This window comes from Stegodyphus dumicola, chromosome 3 (assembly GCF_044657685.1).
Source record: "Stegodyphus dumicola isolate Sdum_Otavi_A_Nest chromosome 3, ASM4465768v1".
Classification (NCBI taxonomy): Eukaryota; Metazoa; Arthropoda; class Arachnida; order Araneae; family Eresidae; genus Stegodyphus; species Stegodyphus dumicola.
Genome location: NC_140770.1, coordinates 250,386,652 through 250,401,166, shown reverse-complemented (window position 1 = coordinate 250,401,166; position 14,515 = coordinate 250,386,652). Strand labels below are relative to the sequence as shown.

The window sequence follows — 14,515 nt, the reverse complement described above, 5'->3', positions numbered from 1 at the left end:
AAAGAGTGTATTCAATGAAAAATGAGTTTAAATAAGAATGCATTAAGAATTAATTCACAAATATTAACATTATGAATTCACTATGCACTGTAAATTAATATGCAGCATTCTTGAAGAAAAGCCAAAGAATTTATAATTATTCACTATTTTGCTATTTTATCTTGTTTTTGTTTCACTTTTATTCTGTATTAAATATTATTCCTGTTAATAAGCTTGCCATTTTTTTAAGATTTAGTTATATTAATTATCCCTTGATTATATTTATGTGTATATATATTGTTGTTTTTGTAGAGTGATGGCCATACCTGCAACAGTAATATATTTTACCATGTATGAACAGATCCGTGATAATACAATGAAAACTCTGGTTCCACCATTGCATCCTTACTGGGTTCCTATGATGTCTGGAATTAGTGCAAGAGGTAACCAGAAAGGAAGAAGTATTTTGGTTGTTAAAAAGTTTCTGTACTAACTTTTGATGATGATAGATTAGTGTGTAGTTTGTAAAGCTGGGAAAGAAAATGCATTTACTTTCCCCTAAATGTTTTCATATGTGTACAGAAGTGATACTATTTTATTTTGAATTTTTTTGTCATATAAGTATGAAATTGGTTTTATAAAATAGGATTTTTCTTTGATATTTTGTTTCTTATGTGTTAAGTAAGTATGTACTACTTTTAATTTCAAATTCACAAAAATATAGGCCAGCAAAATTTATGATGTTATTAACAATTTGTGTGATGAACCACTTCCTGCATGGGTGTGCAAATCACCTCAAAGTTTCTGGTATTTTATTATTTATGCAGTCAGTATTTTGAAACTGTAATACTTTGTTACTAATTTGATAGTCATGCCAAAAATGCTTTTGGGTGGCAAGTTGAACGTTTTCTATCTAGTCTACATCCAATGAAGGAAACTTATTTGGGAAGGCATGCCACCATAAAGAGAAAGGTAACATAGCAGCATGCTTTCAATTTGCAATGCTGAAATGTTTGGATAGTGAGCTGACACCAGAGAGTAAGCTTTTGCTTCTCAATCTGGACTCAGTAGCAGGGAACAAGGCATATGTATTAACATCTAAATATGCAATTTTTGAAATGGGAATTCTGAGCATGCATTAATAATATGGCAGTCAGTAATTTGTCTATAATCATGATTTGTTGGCAATGCATTGTGTAATCTATTTATATTAGATAGTATATTATTGATAATTGCTGCATGCAGCCTTACATCCAACTTACACCTACCACTCCCAGCCACAAATATAGAATCATATAAACGATTCATCATTAAGCACCCACCAGCGGTCAAAAAGATCTGCCAAATAATTAGGCAGGTCAACGACCTAGGGCAAGATATCTGCCAACCAAACTAGCGTCAATTAAGGCGTCTCATAAAGCAACCACAGTCAGCTTTCACCAAATCATCAACAGAATTCTGACAGTCTCTTATACTGACAATCAGCTGAATGCAACTTACAATATGTTTAAATTATGTGCTGCGCTTATAACATAACTGCACTGCAACATAACTGCAGACATAGCTGCTTACTGCGTACAGTACTCACTTACGGCGTATAGAGCAAACTACTGACTATGAACAGACTGCTACCTGCATTGTGTCTCTGTAGTAGTTACAACGACTGAAATATCTATAGAAGTATTTCCTGGAATAACCACAGTTATTACAACAACTGCAAGTTATATATCAGTGTATAAGGTACTGTGCGCAGAGTAATTGGAACGCCCTGACAAATCGTGTACAGAACTCATCAACAGTGTACAGAGCTCAACACTGACTAATCACAGATTACTACTTGCATGTCCATGCTAGTCCATGCTTAACTGAACAGTGTAAAACAAATGTGTATCCGACTTTGCATTGTGTAACCATTCTGTAAGCATTGTGTATATAACAAGCATCATGTATCTATTACAATACTAATATGCACTGTGTATTCTACAACATAGTGTTTCTCCTACAGTCATTGCCAGTACTGTATTACACAAACGCGTTATACAAACTATCTGCAATAAATATGCACCTCATTCTGCACTGAATTTGTCAAATTCTGCACAGTATCTGCTGTATATAAAGCATATAATTACTATGCAACTATCTACATTGCGTGTGCACTACCTGCAATACCTTACAACCTGTTGTGTATCTGACTTTGCACTGTGCATTTGTTCTGTGAGCAATGTGTATATAAAAAGTACTGTGTACCTACTTTAATCCAATAAACATTGTGCATCTAATATAATATAAAATAAGCTCAGCGCATTCTATAACATAGTGTCTCCACTACAGTTATTGCCTGCACATCATATCTGTATTACTCAAACTATCTGTATTATATCTGCACTGTATATGACATATGCATAATGTATAATTCATCTATATCTATCAATATTGTATCTGCATTACCTGTATAATCTCATAGCTTCGCATAGAAATATATAGCTTGGCAACATAGCATGCATGGTGCTGCGTACTATAATTGTGTGTATACAATAGTATAGATTTTTTTTTTAATGTGTAAGTATAATTGTGTTTATATAATTGTGCACAATTGTGTTATATACCATAGTATAGTGTTTTATTCTGCGTTTTAATACGTTAGTATAATTTTGTTTGCATAATTGTACACCATAACTGTGTTGTATATAGTAGTATAGTGTCTTATTTCGTTTGTACAATTGTGCGCAGTATAAATTCTAATATCTAATGCTTTACAAGCATAGTGTATCTGTTTTTACATTGTGTATCAATTCTGTAAGCATTATGTATATAAAAAGCGCTGCATATCTATTCAAATTAAATAAGTATTGTGTACCTGATATAACGTATTGCATAATGTATTCTCCAGAGTAAAGTTTCATCTGTAATTACTATATCATCTAATAACAAAATTTAATATTCTACAGTGTGCCTGCATGCTTTATGTATGTTTATTTGCGCATTTTACATGTGATATGTGATCTAAATGTGTCTAAATGATCTAAATGTGTCTTTAGTGTAAGTGTATACTATATATTAGCTTAAATATGTTTCATTATAAGTATGTGTTTTACTTGTATAAGTGTGTGCAAACTAGTATCTAATTTCTATTTTTATATAATGTGCTTACATGTTTTATATGTGTTATATATGTGCTTTTATATGTGTTTTACAAGTGTTTTGTATGTATCTTTATATGTGCAATTGTATGTATTTGTATGTGTATGTATATGCTGTAATTAGTGTCTAACAGTGTCTAAAAACCAAGATGTAACAAATCATCCACCTATCGATCAAAACTAATGTATTCCTAAGACGCTTCTGTATGGCCATGTACAATTAAGTAAAATTCTTCAATAAACTCCCAAGGTGGCCTCATGAGGCTCCTGGGAGTTGCTGCCACTGGATATGGGAGGGCGCGGGACATATGCCTGTTTACCTCTGTTAAACATCAGGCGTCCCCGTCCTCCGTCACCTGTCACCTGCATGTGACTGTTTGTCTATATGCTGATTTATAATAATTGGTGATATTGTTCAATTTTGTATTTGGTAATTTTTATGTATATCTGACTGTTACAGAGTAAAGTTTTATGTCACTTTGGCTAGGGGTGCTTTAGTCATTTTCTTGTTGCAGAATAAAGTTTTGTATCACTTTCAGCTAGGGGCAATTGTAGTCACTTTCAATTGACTGGCTAGCCCTATTTACTAAAACTAGACTGAGTACATTGTGAAAAACCATTAATTTCAAAATAGCAACAGCACAATAATGACCTTTCTGTGTATAAGAAGTAATTAACAGGACTAGCAGAAATTACCCATAAGCTCTAATTTATAGTCCAAATTCTAGCTTATTGGTAAGTAAATAAAATTATTAAATGTTGATAGTTCCATTCAGTATTCAGTTGCTAGAGAAATAAGCCGCTGTAAATTTTTCATAAATTTCTGAGTAGGTAATGTAAGTTCCCTGGAAAGCTGTCTTTTGCTGAGATGGCTAGTCTTCATTATTTTTCAATGATTAACTAATTAGTTTTAAACTTTCTGTTGCCCAATTTTAATTTTGATGTATTATTTTACCAAACACTTCCCTTCACTTTTAAGATCACCACATTTTGATAGGATTACAGCTATGAAAACTGTTAACAGATTTAATTTTGCATGGTTTGATGTAATCTTAATATTTACTTCTGTTATTTCAGATGTATTATCTTGCAAATTATGTTCTTTTTTAAATAAATATTTTACAGCGTTTGTTAATAGTAGTTAGCATTGTTATAACTAGTGATTATATGAGTAGGAGGGAAGAAAAAGAGAGATCTGGGGAGAAATTTCATATACCTGTTGAACTGCTCAAAATAAAATCCTTAGTATATGATTTATAAGTCCTATACGAAGGTTATCGCAGAACTTTTCTGTTTTGATTTAAACTCATAAATCTTGAATAATAACTTAAGTCACTGATGCATTAAGAAATAATTCAGTTTGAATGAATACTTTTATTGCATCAAGTCTACCTAGCTATAGATTATAGTCATCTGCATAATATGATGGAGGTCCTTATCTTGCTGCAAAAAGCTCTTTTGCCCAATGAGGCATAAATAAGATTTTAATTGGTCTCTTGATGTCTGTTACCATGTTCTTGCAGAACTTAAATTATGTTATTGGAATGTTGTGTTGCTATTACTCCAACTTAATCTTAAATGGGCATTTGAATTCGTTGAATATAGAAGTTTGATGTAAATTTTGGAACAATATTTTAACCTTATATGCAGTGTTACATAGATCATTGCCATGTGGAAGAGCACTTTAATTCTTTGCCACATGTCGTTCATGCCACAAGAGCACAAATTTTTTTAGTTTTTCCTAAATTTAAATTTATTCCTGCTGAGGTATTTGATATTTAGAAATGGCAGAACCCCGGAAATTAAGGCATTGTGTTCCCCTTTTATTGTTGTTTGTTGTTTTAAAGGTTGTTTTTAAAGGATTCAAATTATGGCATATTTAACGTGAAAAGTAACCCATCAGAATTCATTATTTAGATTCTAAATAATATGTATACAGCTTTGTTTTAAAGTAAAATTAGGAAAACATTATCGATTTTTGCTGTCATTATAGCTTTCTGACAGTGCAAATGGAGACTGTCTTGAGCACGGCATGCATTTGATTTATGATGGTATCAATAATTCTTGTACCAGCTGTAGGAATGTTTTTCACCTAAGCTGTCTAAAAACTGATAAAAACTGTGTGTGTTGTTTAATGCCAGCACATATGCTGGGAGTGAAAAGGTCCTTGCCTGATTTTGTATCTGTTTGTGAGAAAAGTTTCTCATTTTCTGATTGTGTTCTGTCACAGATGATTTCATTTGAATTCTGTGAAAGCTAATTACGTATTTGTATGAGATCTTTATTGTAAACATGTACACTGGGATGGGTGGGTCCTTGTGTAATTTTATATATGTATGTTTGTGAGAAAAATTTCTCATTTTCTGTTTGCATTCAATCATAGGCATTTGGATCTCTGTTTGTATAGTTTTTCAAAAAAAAAAAAAAAAAAAGATTTTATTGCAGTGTATTAGTTTAGGACTCTTAAAGTAATTATATGCTGTAGATAAATTATATGTATATAGATTTTTTTTTGGGCTGACTTTGAAAATGCCATGCAAAGAACTTAATATATCCGATGCTCTGTTTGAGAAGATTCCCTCTGATTCAGAATCTGTGATATCCAAAAATTAAAATGATGAAGAGGAAATTATTCTTCTTCTTGTTGATGGAGACTGCATGGTTATTAAGACTACAGTAGAGCAAGAAGGAAGTGATGAAGATGTTGAAATGGACTTGCCAGATTCTTCAAGAGCTATGGAAGGGAATTGGAAAAATCTTCAAAAGTCTGTCCCTGACTACTTGGTCCCCCAGTAGAAACATGGTCCCCCAGAAGAAGTTACTGACATGGATAATCCTTCAACCATCAGTATATTTCTCATAATATTTACTGGGGCATTTATCCAGATAATTATTTTCAAGCAAATTAATATGTGACACAGGAAGATAAAGATTCCTCCCATTACTACGCATGTATGCTTTTCTTGAAATGAACTTTTTGATGGGAGTAAATAAACTGCTAAGTTATAGAGATATTTTTCCTAGCAGTGAGATTTTTTATGACCCATATATATCAAAATAGATGTCAATAAAGAGATTTGTGGGGATTTTAGGACATTTGCATCTGAATGACAACATTCTTGTGCCAAAAAGAGAAGATGAAAATTTTGATAAACTGTATAAATTGCATCCACAAGTTAAGTCACTTGTCTGAACAATTTTTTGTCAATAAGTAGATGAATCGATCTGATATAAAAAAAGAAGTTTGATAAAACAATTCATGGAAAAAAAAAGTAGTCAAAAGAGGATACAAAGTTTTAATGTATTGTGATGAAAGTGATTATGCTTCACTGTGTTGTCAGCTGTACAGTGGGAGGACATTAATCCCAAGTTCTTATTATCCTCTTCCTTTCCTCACTCTTGACTGGAAGATTGTCTCATTGCTTCATGGCTTTCAAAAATAATATATTTTATTTCTTATTCTTCAATAATCAAAGGTGGAATGAATTTTTTTTTGGGGAGGGATACTTAGATAATTTGAGAGATTACTTTGTTGTTTATTAATAAAAATAATGCCTATGACTAAAATTATTCTTACCTTTTATATTAATTATAATTTCAGTTCTGACTGTTACAGCTATAAGTCCTATAGAATTTTTACGCACTAAATTGCAGTCAGAAAGGGTAAAATATTCAGGTAAATATACACTTTCATTTATTAGTCTTTTCTAAATCTTATCGATCCTCATTAATGAACTGATTTTATCTGTGTTATGGAAATGTGTGTTGCCAAAGCCTGTAATATTATAATTTATATTTAATTATGGCTCATACATGCAAATTACACAATTTGTATTTAATTATGTATACTTGATTAATTAAAAATTCCTTCAACTATGTGTTTTTTTTTTTTTTTTTTTTTTTTTTTTTTTTTTTTTTTTGTATGCAGAGCATTTAGAATTTATCACCATGATATTACTTATCTTCACACTGTGAACTTTTAAATAGTTTGCAATAAAAATTAAAGCCTAATCTCAGTGACATGTCATTTATGATGGCAAAGAAAGCTAGTTATATTATTAAAATCTGCATAGGAAAGAAAATTTAGTGTAAGATAAAATGCTATTTTAGTGTTAGATATGAGCCAATCAGGAAGTTGTTTGCAAAACCCACCTGTACATTCAGAGAATTGATCTTGGAATGCATGTGGATATGTTAGCATATGAGTTTGAGATTGCCCATAAAATTTCAGTTGCACATGTTAAAATCACCGTATGTAAAAATCACATCATCTAAGAACACCACATGGGCCGCAAAGGCTGATGGCAGGGCACTCTATTACAGAGAACCACCGACTAAATCCCAAGTACAAAGGATAATCTGTTTTCAAACTTGAGTTCTATGGTATGGATAAAAACATTCTTCATTGAATGGTCTCCAAGTGATGGGTTGACTCATATTTATGCAGCAAGCAGTAGTTCTTATATTGCTTGTGTTGGGTTTGTCTTCCACAAGGTTCAAGATGAATCTCCATGTCTGGGCAAAATGCATCTCTCAGTTAGTCCTGTTCTTGCCTGTTGACATGGAAGGAACTAATTTCACAAAGTTGGCAGTGTAACCATTCATACACCTTTTAACAGGCATTCATCTGTTGAGAAAGCATTTGTAATACATTCATAGCTTTTCTGTGCCATTACCATTTGTAACCCTATACATGTGAAGCTTATTTTCCTTAAATTCATAGAATTTCTGATCATGGTTACGGTTCAGTCTCAATTGTATGTTCCTATAGATGTATAATGCTGATGCATATGAGGCCCCATACCTCCTCCTGCTGGAAACACTACAAGTCAACCACTGTATCAATGCAGTGTATCAATGCTCTTTCTATCAAGCTTGTATTATTACTGTTGGTAAATGCAATTTTGCACAATTTTTGTACATATTCTGTAATGCAGAATTTATTAATGATGCATTAGGTAAACAATTTGTGTTTCATTTCATGTCTTATTTCTTGTGTTTTTACCTCACTGGGTTGTTTATACCTGTACATTCTTATACAGAAAGTGTTTGTTGTACTAAATTTGTCTCTTAAGTTCTGAATCACCCTGTATGTCCCTATGTAGATTTTTATTACAGGTATCCACTAGAATTCATGATTCCTATTTTCTGTTCAATAATTTACATGTTTGGTAGTATGTTCTCAAATTTTGTCACCAAATTACAAAATATGAAATCTCTGATTTTAGTAGAGCTGTTAGATATGGAAAATGGCTTGGTACCTAAAATTTTCCACATTGCAGCAATATTATATGTAAAACATATACAAGGTAACCAAAAAAGTTCTTGCCGTTTTGGACAGTGAGAAAGAAAAAGTCATAAAACAAATAATAATCATCACTAATCCTCAAAGTAATCGCCATCGGCATCCAGTGCCTTTTGCCAACAAGTGGCTAGCTCTGCAATGCCATCGCGGTAAAACTCAGGGTCTTGAATGCAAAGAAGCCCGTGAGGGCATTTAAAGGTCTGGTTGGTTGTTGAAGGATTTCCCATGAAGGTGGTTGTCGAGGGAATGGAAAAGGTGGTAGTCTGTTGGCATGAGGTCTGGGGAGCATGATGGAGGGGTTAGTGTCTCCCAGCCCAGTTGCTGGATGGTGTCTCTGGCCTCCCGAGCCATATGCAGCCTCACATTGTCATGGTGGAGGAGTACACCCTTATGCTTGACTCTTTATGCATCAGTGCCTGATGCACACATTCCAACTGCTGCGAGTACAGGCTTGCCGTGATGGTTTGGCCTACTGGCAGGAGTTCATAGTGCACCACCTGGCGACTAGTCCACCAGATACAGAGCATGATCTTGTGTGGGTGATGAGAAGGTTTTGCAGTATGAGGCATAGGGTCTCGGGGTGACAGCGAATGTCTGGAACGCTTGGGCGTGTCATACTGAACCCACTTTTTATCGCTGGTAACTACTCAATCAAATATGGATGCATTGCGGTGCCAAGCAAGCAATAGCAAGCTGGCAGCGACATGCTGTTGCTTGTTTGCATTGGACAGTGAGTGTGGTACGTACTTGCTCAGTTTGTATGCCTTTCCTATGTGGTGCAAATGGGATCTGATTGTTTCATCAAATACCTGAAAGTGGGCAGCAAACTCACCACATGTTTGGCTACTATCTCTCTCTCTATGAGTGCTCTCAGGGCCTCATCGTCCAGTGCTTGTGGCCGGCCGTTGTGTTGTGCATCAGTAAGAGACATGTCCTGACCTGAACTTTTGGAACCATTGCCGAGCGGTTCGTTCGTTAACTGCATCATCCCCAAAGGCTTGGAAAATTTGCTGACTTGATTCTGCTGCTGACAGGCCCACTTTAACCCTCTCGCTGCGCATCCCGCAATTTCCACGGGCAATGTAAAAGTAGCAAAATTTGCGCAACCCGTGATTTCCACGGGGATGAATTTTTGCCGTCTATTTAACTGTGCAACTTGCTCTTTCCCTGTTCAAGGTTTCCTTTTGGCTTTTCTGTGTTGTTTAATTGTTTATTTAGATGTAGGCTAACAGATGGCTTTAGTTGTCCACATTTCTGCCAAATATATACAAGAATACGTAATGTAGCATTTTGCGCATGCTTTTCAGACTTCAATGATGTCTGGCAGGAAGCGTTTCGCGTGTGATATAACTTATATTCCTGACGATATTTTTGACACTAATAGTAGTTCTGACTTGGATTTCAAGTATGTTAAAGATAGTTATAGCAAAACTGATGAGAATTTTTCAGATTCCTCTGCAGATAGTGATGAATCTGAAAATTCAGTTTCTGTTGAAAACGTTCGACAGTGGTGCAAAATTGGTATGCAAATATTTTCATTAGTATATATGTTTTACCTTTGTATTTTATAAAATAAATCATAATTTAACCAATATTAATTTTCAAAATTTTCCTTTTATATCATTATTGTTCAATTTCAGTATTCTGACAACTTTTTTCTATGATCTAATTCTATATCAAAAAAACTCTTTTACAAAAATTTTTTGTATATTTTAACTCTAAAATATATGTAGATTTGAAATATGTAATAAAAAAATACGCAATTTTTGAACCTATTTTGATCAAAAAGTACGCAGCGAGAAGGTTAAAATCATACAGCAAACAACTCTGAATGAGTACCTTTGACGCATCCATTGCAATCATTCACTGTGTGAGTTAAGTTAAGTACTGATGCAACGTGCTTTTATACTCTTGGTCAATGTCTGGACTCCCATTCTAACCACTTCATCGCCAGGTTTGGTGACTATTTATATGTTGGGGTTCACTCTTCCAATGTCATATCAGAAACGACAAGAACTTTTTTAATATATATATATTATATTATTTGTTATATTTATTTGTTTGTGTTAATACAAAATAAATATTAACGTAAATTTGACTTGTTAAAAGTTCTTTTTAAAATTTTAAAAACATTGCCATGTGTTACGTAAATATTAGTCAATTTGCCTTTATTACTTGTAGGAGAAAAAATATCCTTAATGTGCTGTGTCACAATTATATAATCAAATTCATTCCTTATAACAGCATTTCTCAAACTGTGGGGGGGGGTCACACTACAGATTGTAAATAAAATGATAATGATAAAATGCGATAGATAGATTAAAAAAACTTTATTGAAATTTTATTTAACATTGACAAAGAAACATTCTAAGGACTAATGGCTAACATGAGCTTGTTTTAAGGCACACAACTTCTCTAAATTTGGTTCCATGTTAGAGATAGCCGCTTTGAGTTCATTTTCTACTTGAAGTTTATTTTTGTATTTAGATTTTAAAGCAGCAAGTGTAAAAAATCCAATTTCACAAAGATAAAACGTTAGAAAAGGCAACAGATTTCTAGGCGCTTTGTCTTTTATAATGGAGTAGTCGTTTTGAAGTTCAGTCTAGAAGTTTGTTAAAGATTTATTAAGAAAGTTTGACTTTTGTAAGGTACTTGTTGAAAAATCTATCAGTTGTTGTTCTTGTAATGATAGTCCGACAGGTCTTTTCTCAAATGAATTTAAAACCCAGCTCCAGTCTGACAACTTGATATCATTTTCTGCAAAGAAGTATCGTTTGAAATTCTCACTCAAGTTTTCTAAATGGCTTCCCACAGTTTCTAATAGCTCAGCTTTGTGATAATCTTCCAGTGGGGAATCTTTCACAAAACCATACAACGTGGGAAACATTTCAAAACTATTTTCTTTCAATTTGTTGTGCCATAACTGCATTTTCTTACAAAAAGCATCAATCTTTTGACTCAAGTATATTTACATCTTTTCTTTGCAGCTGAAGATCAGTTTCTGTCCATTTTTGAGACCTGATGTAGACTCTTCCTTCCTATAATGGGTCTGAATTCAGACTCTACTGGTTTTGACATTCATGGCATCCCTTGTGATCTTAATGTCATCATTCTGCATATGTATTTTTTATTTGTTATTCTGCAACACTTTAATTTGCACATTTGATTCATGTATCATTGCATTTAATCATGCTTCTAAAGAATTCGTACTAATGTATTTAATATGTTATAAAAATTATTCATCTTTTCAAATAGTTGTTTTTGTGAGAGACTTGGGTATTGGAGTTGTTGCTAAAGCTTACTTCACGCTAGAAGTTATTATTACTACTGATGTTCTGTATAACTGTGATGTTTTACAAGGAATTTTTTAACAGAAAGTGTAATTTTCTTTTTTTTACATTTGTACATTGTTGGCAGTATTGTACCTTTATTTTCCAATGAAATAACCTTACTTTTTGCAGGCAGAACTGTGTTTTAGGAATAAAAAATGATGTAAGAATACCAATTGTATTTCGTTGTACCATGTTTGGAATAGATTGTTATTGTTCAGCAGGTCAATTTTAATGGTATGTTATCCAACATTCCCAATTATCTAAATTTAGTTTCATTCATGTTAGGTAATTGGAACTGTGTGTATAGTTGCTGTATTATATCACAAGGTTGGAAGTTTCATGCATTTTAGTCACTTTGTCTGGAAGATAACACTACTCACCACATTACTCATTTTTGATTGAATTTCCGTTCAAATCACTGAGAGTCTAGTAATCAGTGAAACTTGTGTTGTCTTCTCTCTTTTTTTTAAGGTATTGTTTTTAAGTTTGTATATAGTCAAACTTAAAAACGTCAGGACTTTGGTGATTCCGGATTTGGGATTTTTCTAGATATTAGATCATCAGTTTAAATCTAGTAAGATGACATGTAGAAATTATAAAATTAAAAATATGAAATCGTGATTTATGAAATAATGAAGTATTTATGATGTAAAGAGTATCAAAATAAAAAAAAGCTTAATATTTATTAATTATTTACCTTATTAAACATTTTTTTCAATGCAAGTTGTTTAAGCTGCTTCGTTTTTTTTGGGGGGGGGCTAATACTTTTTCTTTAATTCTGTAGACAGACATAATCTCTTGTTTAGTTATATTGTTGAAGTCCTGTAACTGCTGTGTCTAGAATTCCGACTAACTTGTTAATTGAAATTTTTTCTTTTTCAGCAACTTCTCTGTCACTTCTTCACTATCGGTATTTTCTGGATTTAGAACCATACTACAGATTTTGCCTTTCATTAATTGATTGATGATTGAGAAGCATTGTCATCACAATGAAAAACTTCTTTTATATCAACTTCATTTATTACCGCTTCACCACATTTCTTTACAAAATCCGTTAATTGAAAAATTTAACCTTTGTTTTGCGATATCCGAAAAACTTTAAAATGCGTGGCTATCATCATCAAATTTAGATATCATTCACTATACATATTTGGCTGTGCATCATGTGTTTAAAGACTATCGACAAGTTGTTCCGTTAAATTTTATCTTGCTTTTATCGTGCACTGAGACAATTAAGCTTGAATTGTATTAGTTTGGTTATTTATTATACTTATGTTTATTTCTTTGTTCTGAATAAATAACATCCCACATATACTTAAGCCTTATTGAGGGCCGGCGTTAGATATCTCACTGCCTGATGAAGTCTCTGTGGTTCGTAAATTCTGCGACCCGGTGCCACCTTACGAGCCCTGGTGCTGGTTCTAGGTTTATGTGAATAACAAATCAGTTATTCTTAATTCAAATAGCCCTAAATGTAATCTTTGGGTCTATGAGTATCATCAACAAAATCTATTTTTAGCATATGGCAAGAAATTTTTGTTAAATTTTTTCTCGTCAACATGTTTTAGCGCATTTAACTTAAATCAAGTGTAATGTCAAGGTTGCCGTACTCCTTTGTTATTCAATTACTAACATAAACAAATTCTTTAGGCATTGCTATATAGAATCATTACTCAAGTTGTCATGTGTTGACAAACATGCAGTGATGAAAGGAAAGTATAACAAATAATGATTCTCCAGGTTGGCGTCAGATCAACGATGTATCTATCTGGAATGTTTCAGTTTGAGATGTGTGCCAAGCAGATACATAGGAAGGGAGCCAAATTACTGATTGTACAAATTTGTGCTAAAATTATTGCTTCTTCAATAACAAGGTATTTTATTTAGTGTTGAAGTGAAATTAAGAATCAGGATTCTCCAACTGTTTCTATTATGCAAGGAGGAGGCGGGGGAATCAAATGTGCATGCTTGAAGCCTACCAATAAAACGTTGTTGGTGGTTTTGAGGTCAGGCTTTTAGATCATTCTGGATAATGAACGTCCAGATTTCGGACTTTGTACTGTACTAATTTTTGTATTATGCATATTTTTTGTATGTTGATGCAATAAAAATAAACCAGATTAAAACAATATGATATATTGTGAGATTTTTGTTCTTTTGGAAAGATTAGCTGTATCTTCTTTCTCAGTTTTTATAACATACAGTATATTGCTGAGATATAATAAAAAATTTATATGCTATTTGGGATGTTTGTTGAAATTCTAAAATCTGATGATGTTTTTAATTTTTAATAGCATGTTTAATGCCATATGTATTATGAAAAAACATTGCTTACATGAAGCAAATTTATACTTTTTGTATGAATAATAGTATGTCAAAAAGAAGAATGTACTGTTGCTCATTATAATTTGTACTGTTGCTCATTATTATGATTATTATTTGGCTTTAATGAACTTTGAATTCTGTGTCTTTATAGATGTATATAAAAGTTTAGTACAGCTAGTAAAGCAGAGAGGTTTAATATCTCTGTGGCATGGATGGGTTCCAACACTTCTGAGAGATGTACCTTTTTCTGGTAATTTAAATTATAAATTTCTGGTAATTTAATTTAGGCCTACATTGCCTTATGATTACATAACAGTAAAATTAAATTGTAATCGTTTTCTATAAAAATCAATAAAAATTCCAAAATAAGAAGAAAGGAGCAAATATGTGTTTGAAGTGAATTGCATCTAATAAATTAACTGGCAGGAATTGAA

At 32.8% G+C, this 14,515-nt stretch overlaps 1 protein-coding gene across 9 annotated transcripts in view; it reads left to right on the top strand.

The window, feature by feature from the left end:
* LOC118188210 (mitochondrial glutathione transporter SLC25A40-like) overlaps positions 1 to 14,515 on the top strand; it is a 92,064-nt gene that overhangs the window by 32,570 nt on the left and 44,979 nt on the right. For 7 of the 9 annotated variants that reach the window (XR_004758072.2, XR_015040436.1, XR_015040435.1 and 4 more), the window contains exons 4-6: positions 292 to 422; positions 6,721 to 6,795; positions 14,233 to 14,331. Coding sequence is in view for 5 of the 9 variants with exons in the window: in XM_035358589.2 (XP_035214480.1) it covers positions 292 to 422; positions 6,721 to 6,795; positions 14,233 to 14,331 (305 nt within the window). In the remaining 4 variants the exon portion in view is untranslated. The remainder of the gene's footprint in view (positions 1 to 291; positions 423 to 6,720; positions 6,796 to 14,232; positions 14,332 to 14,515) is intronic. The other 2 variants (XM_035358591.2, XM_035358592.2) reach the window with 2 other exon arrangements.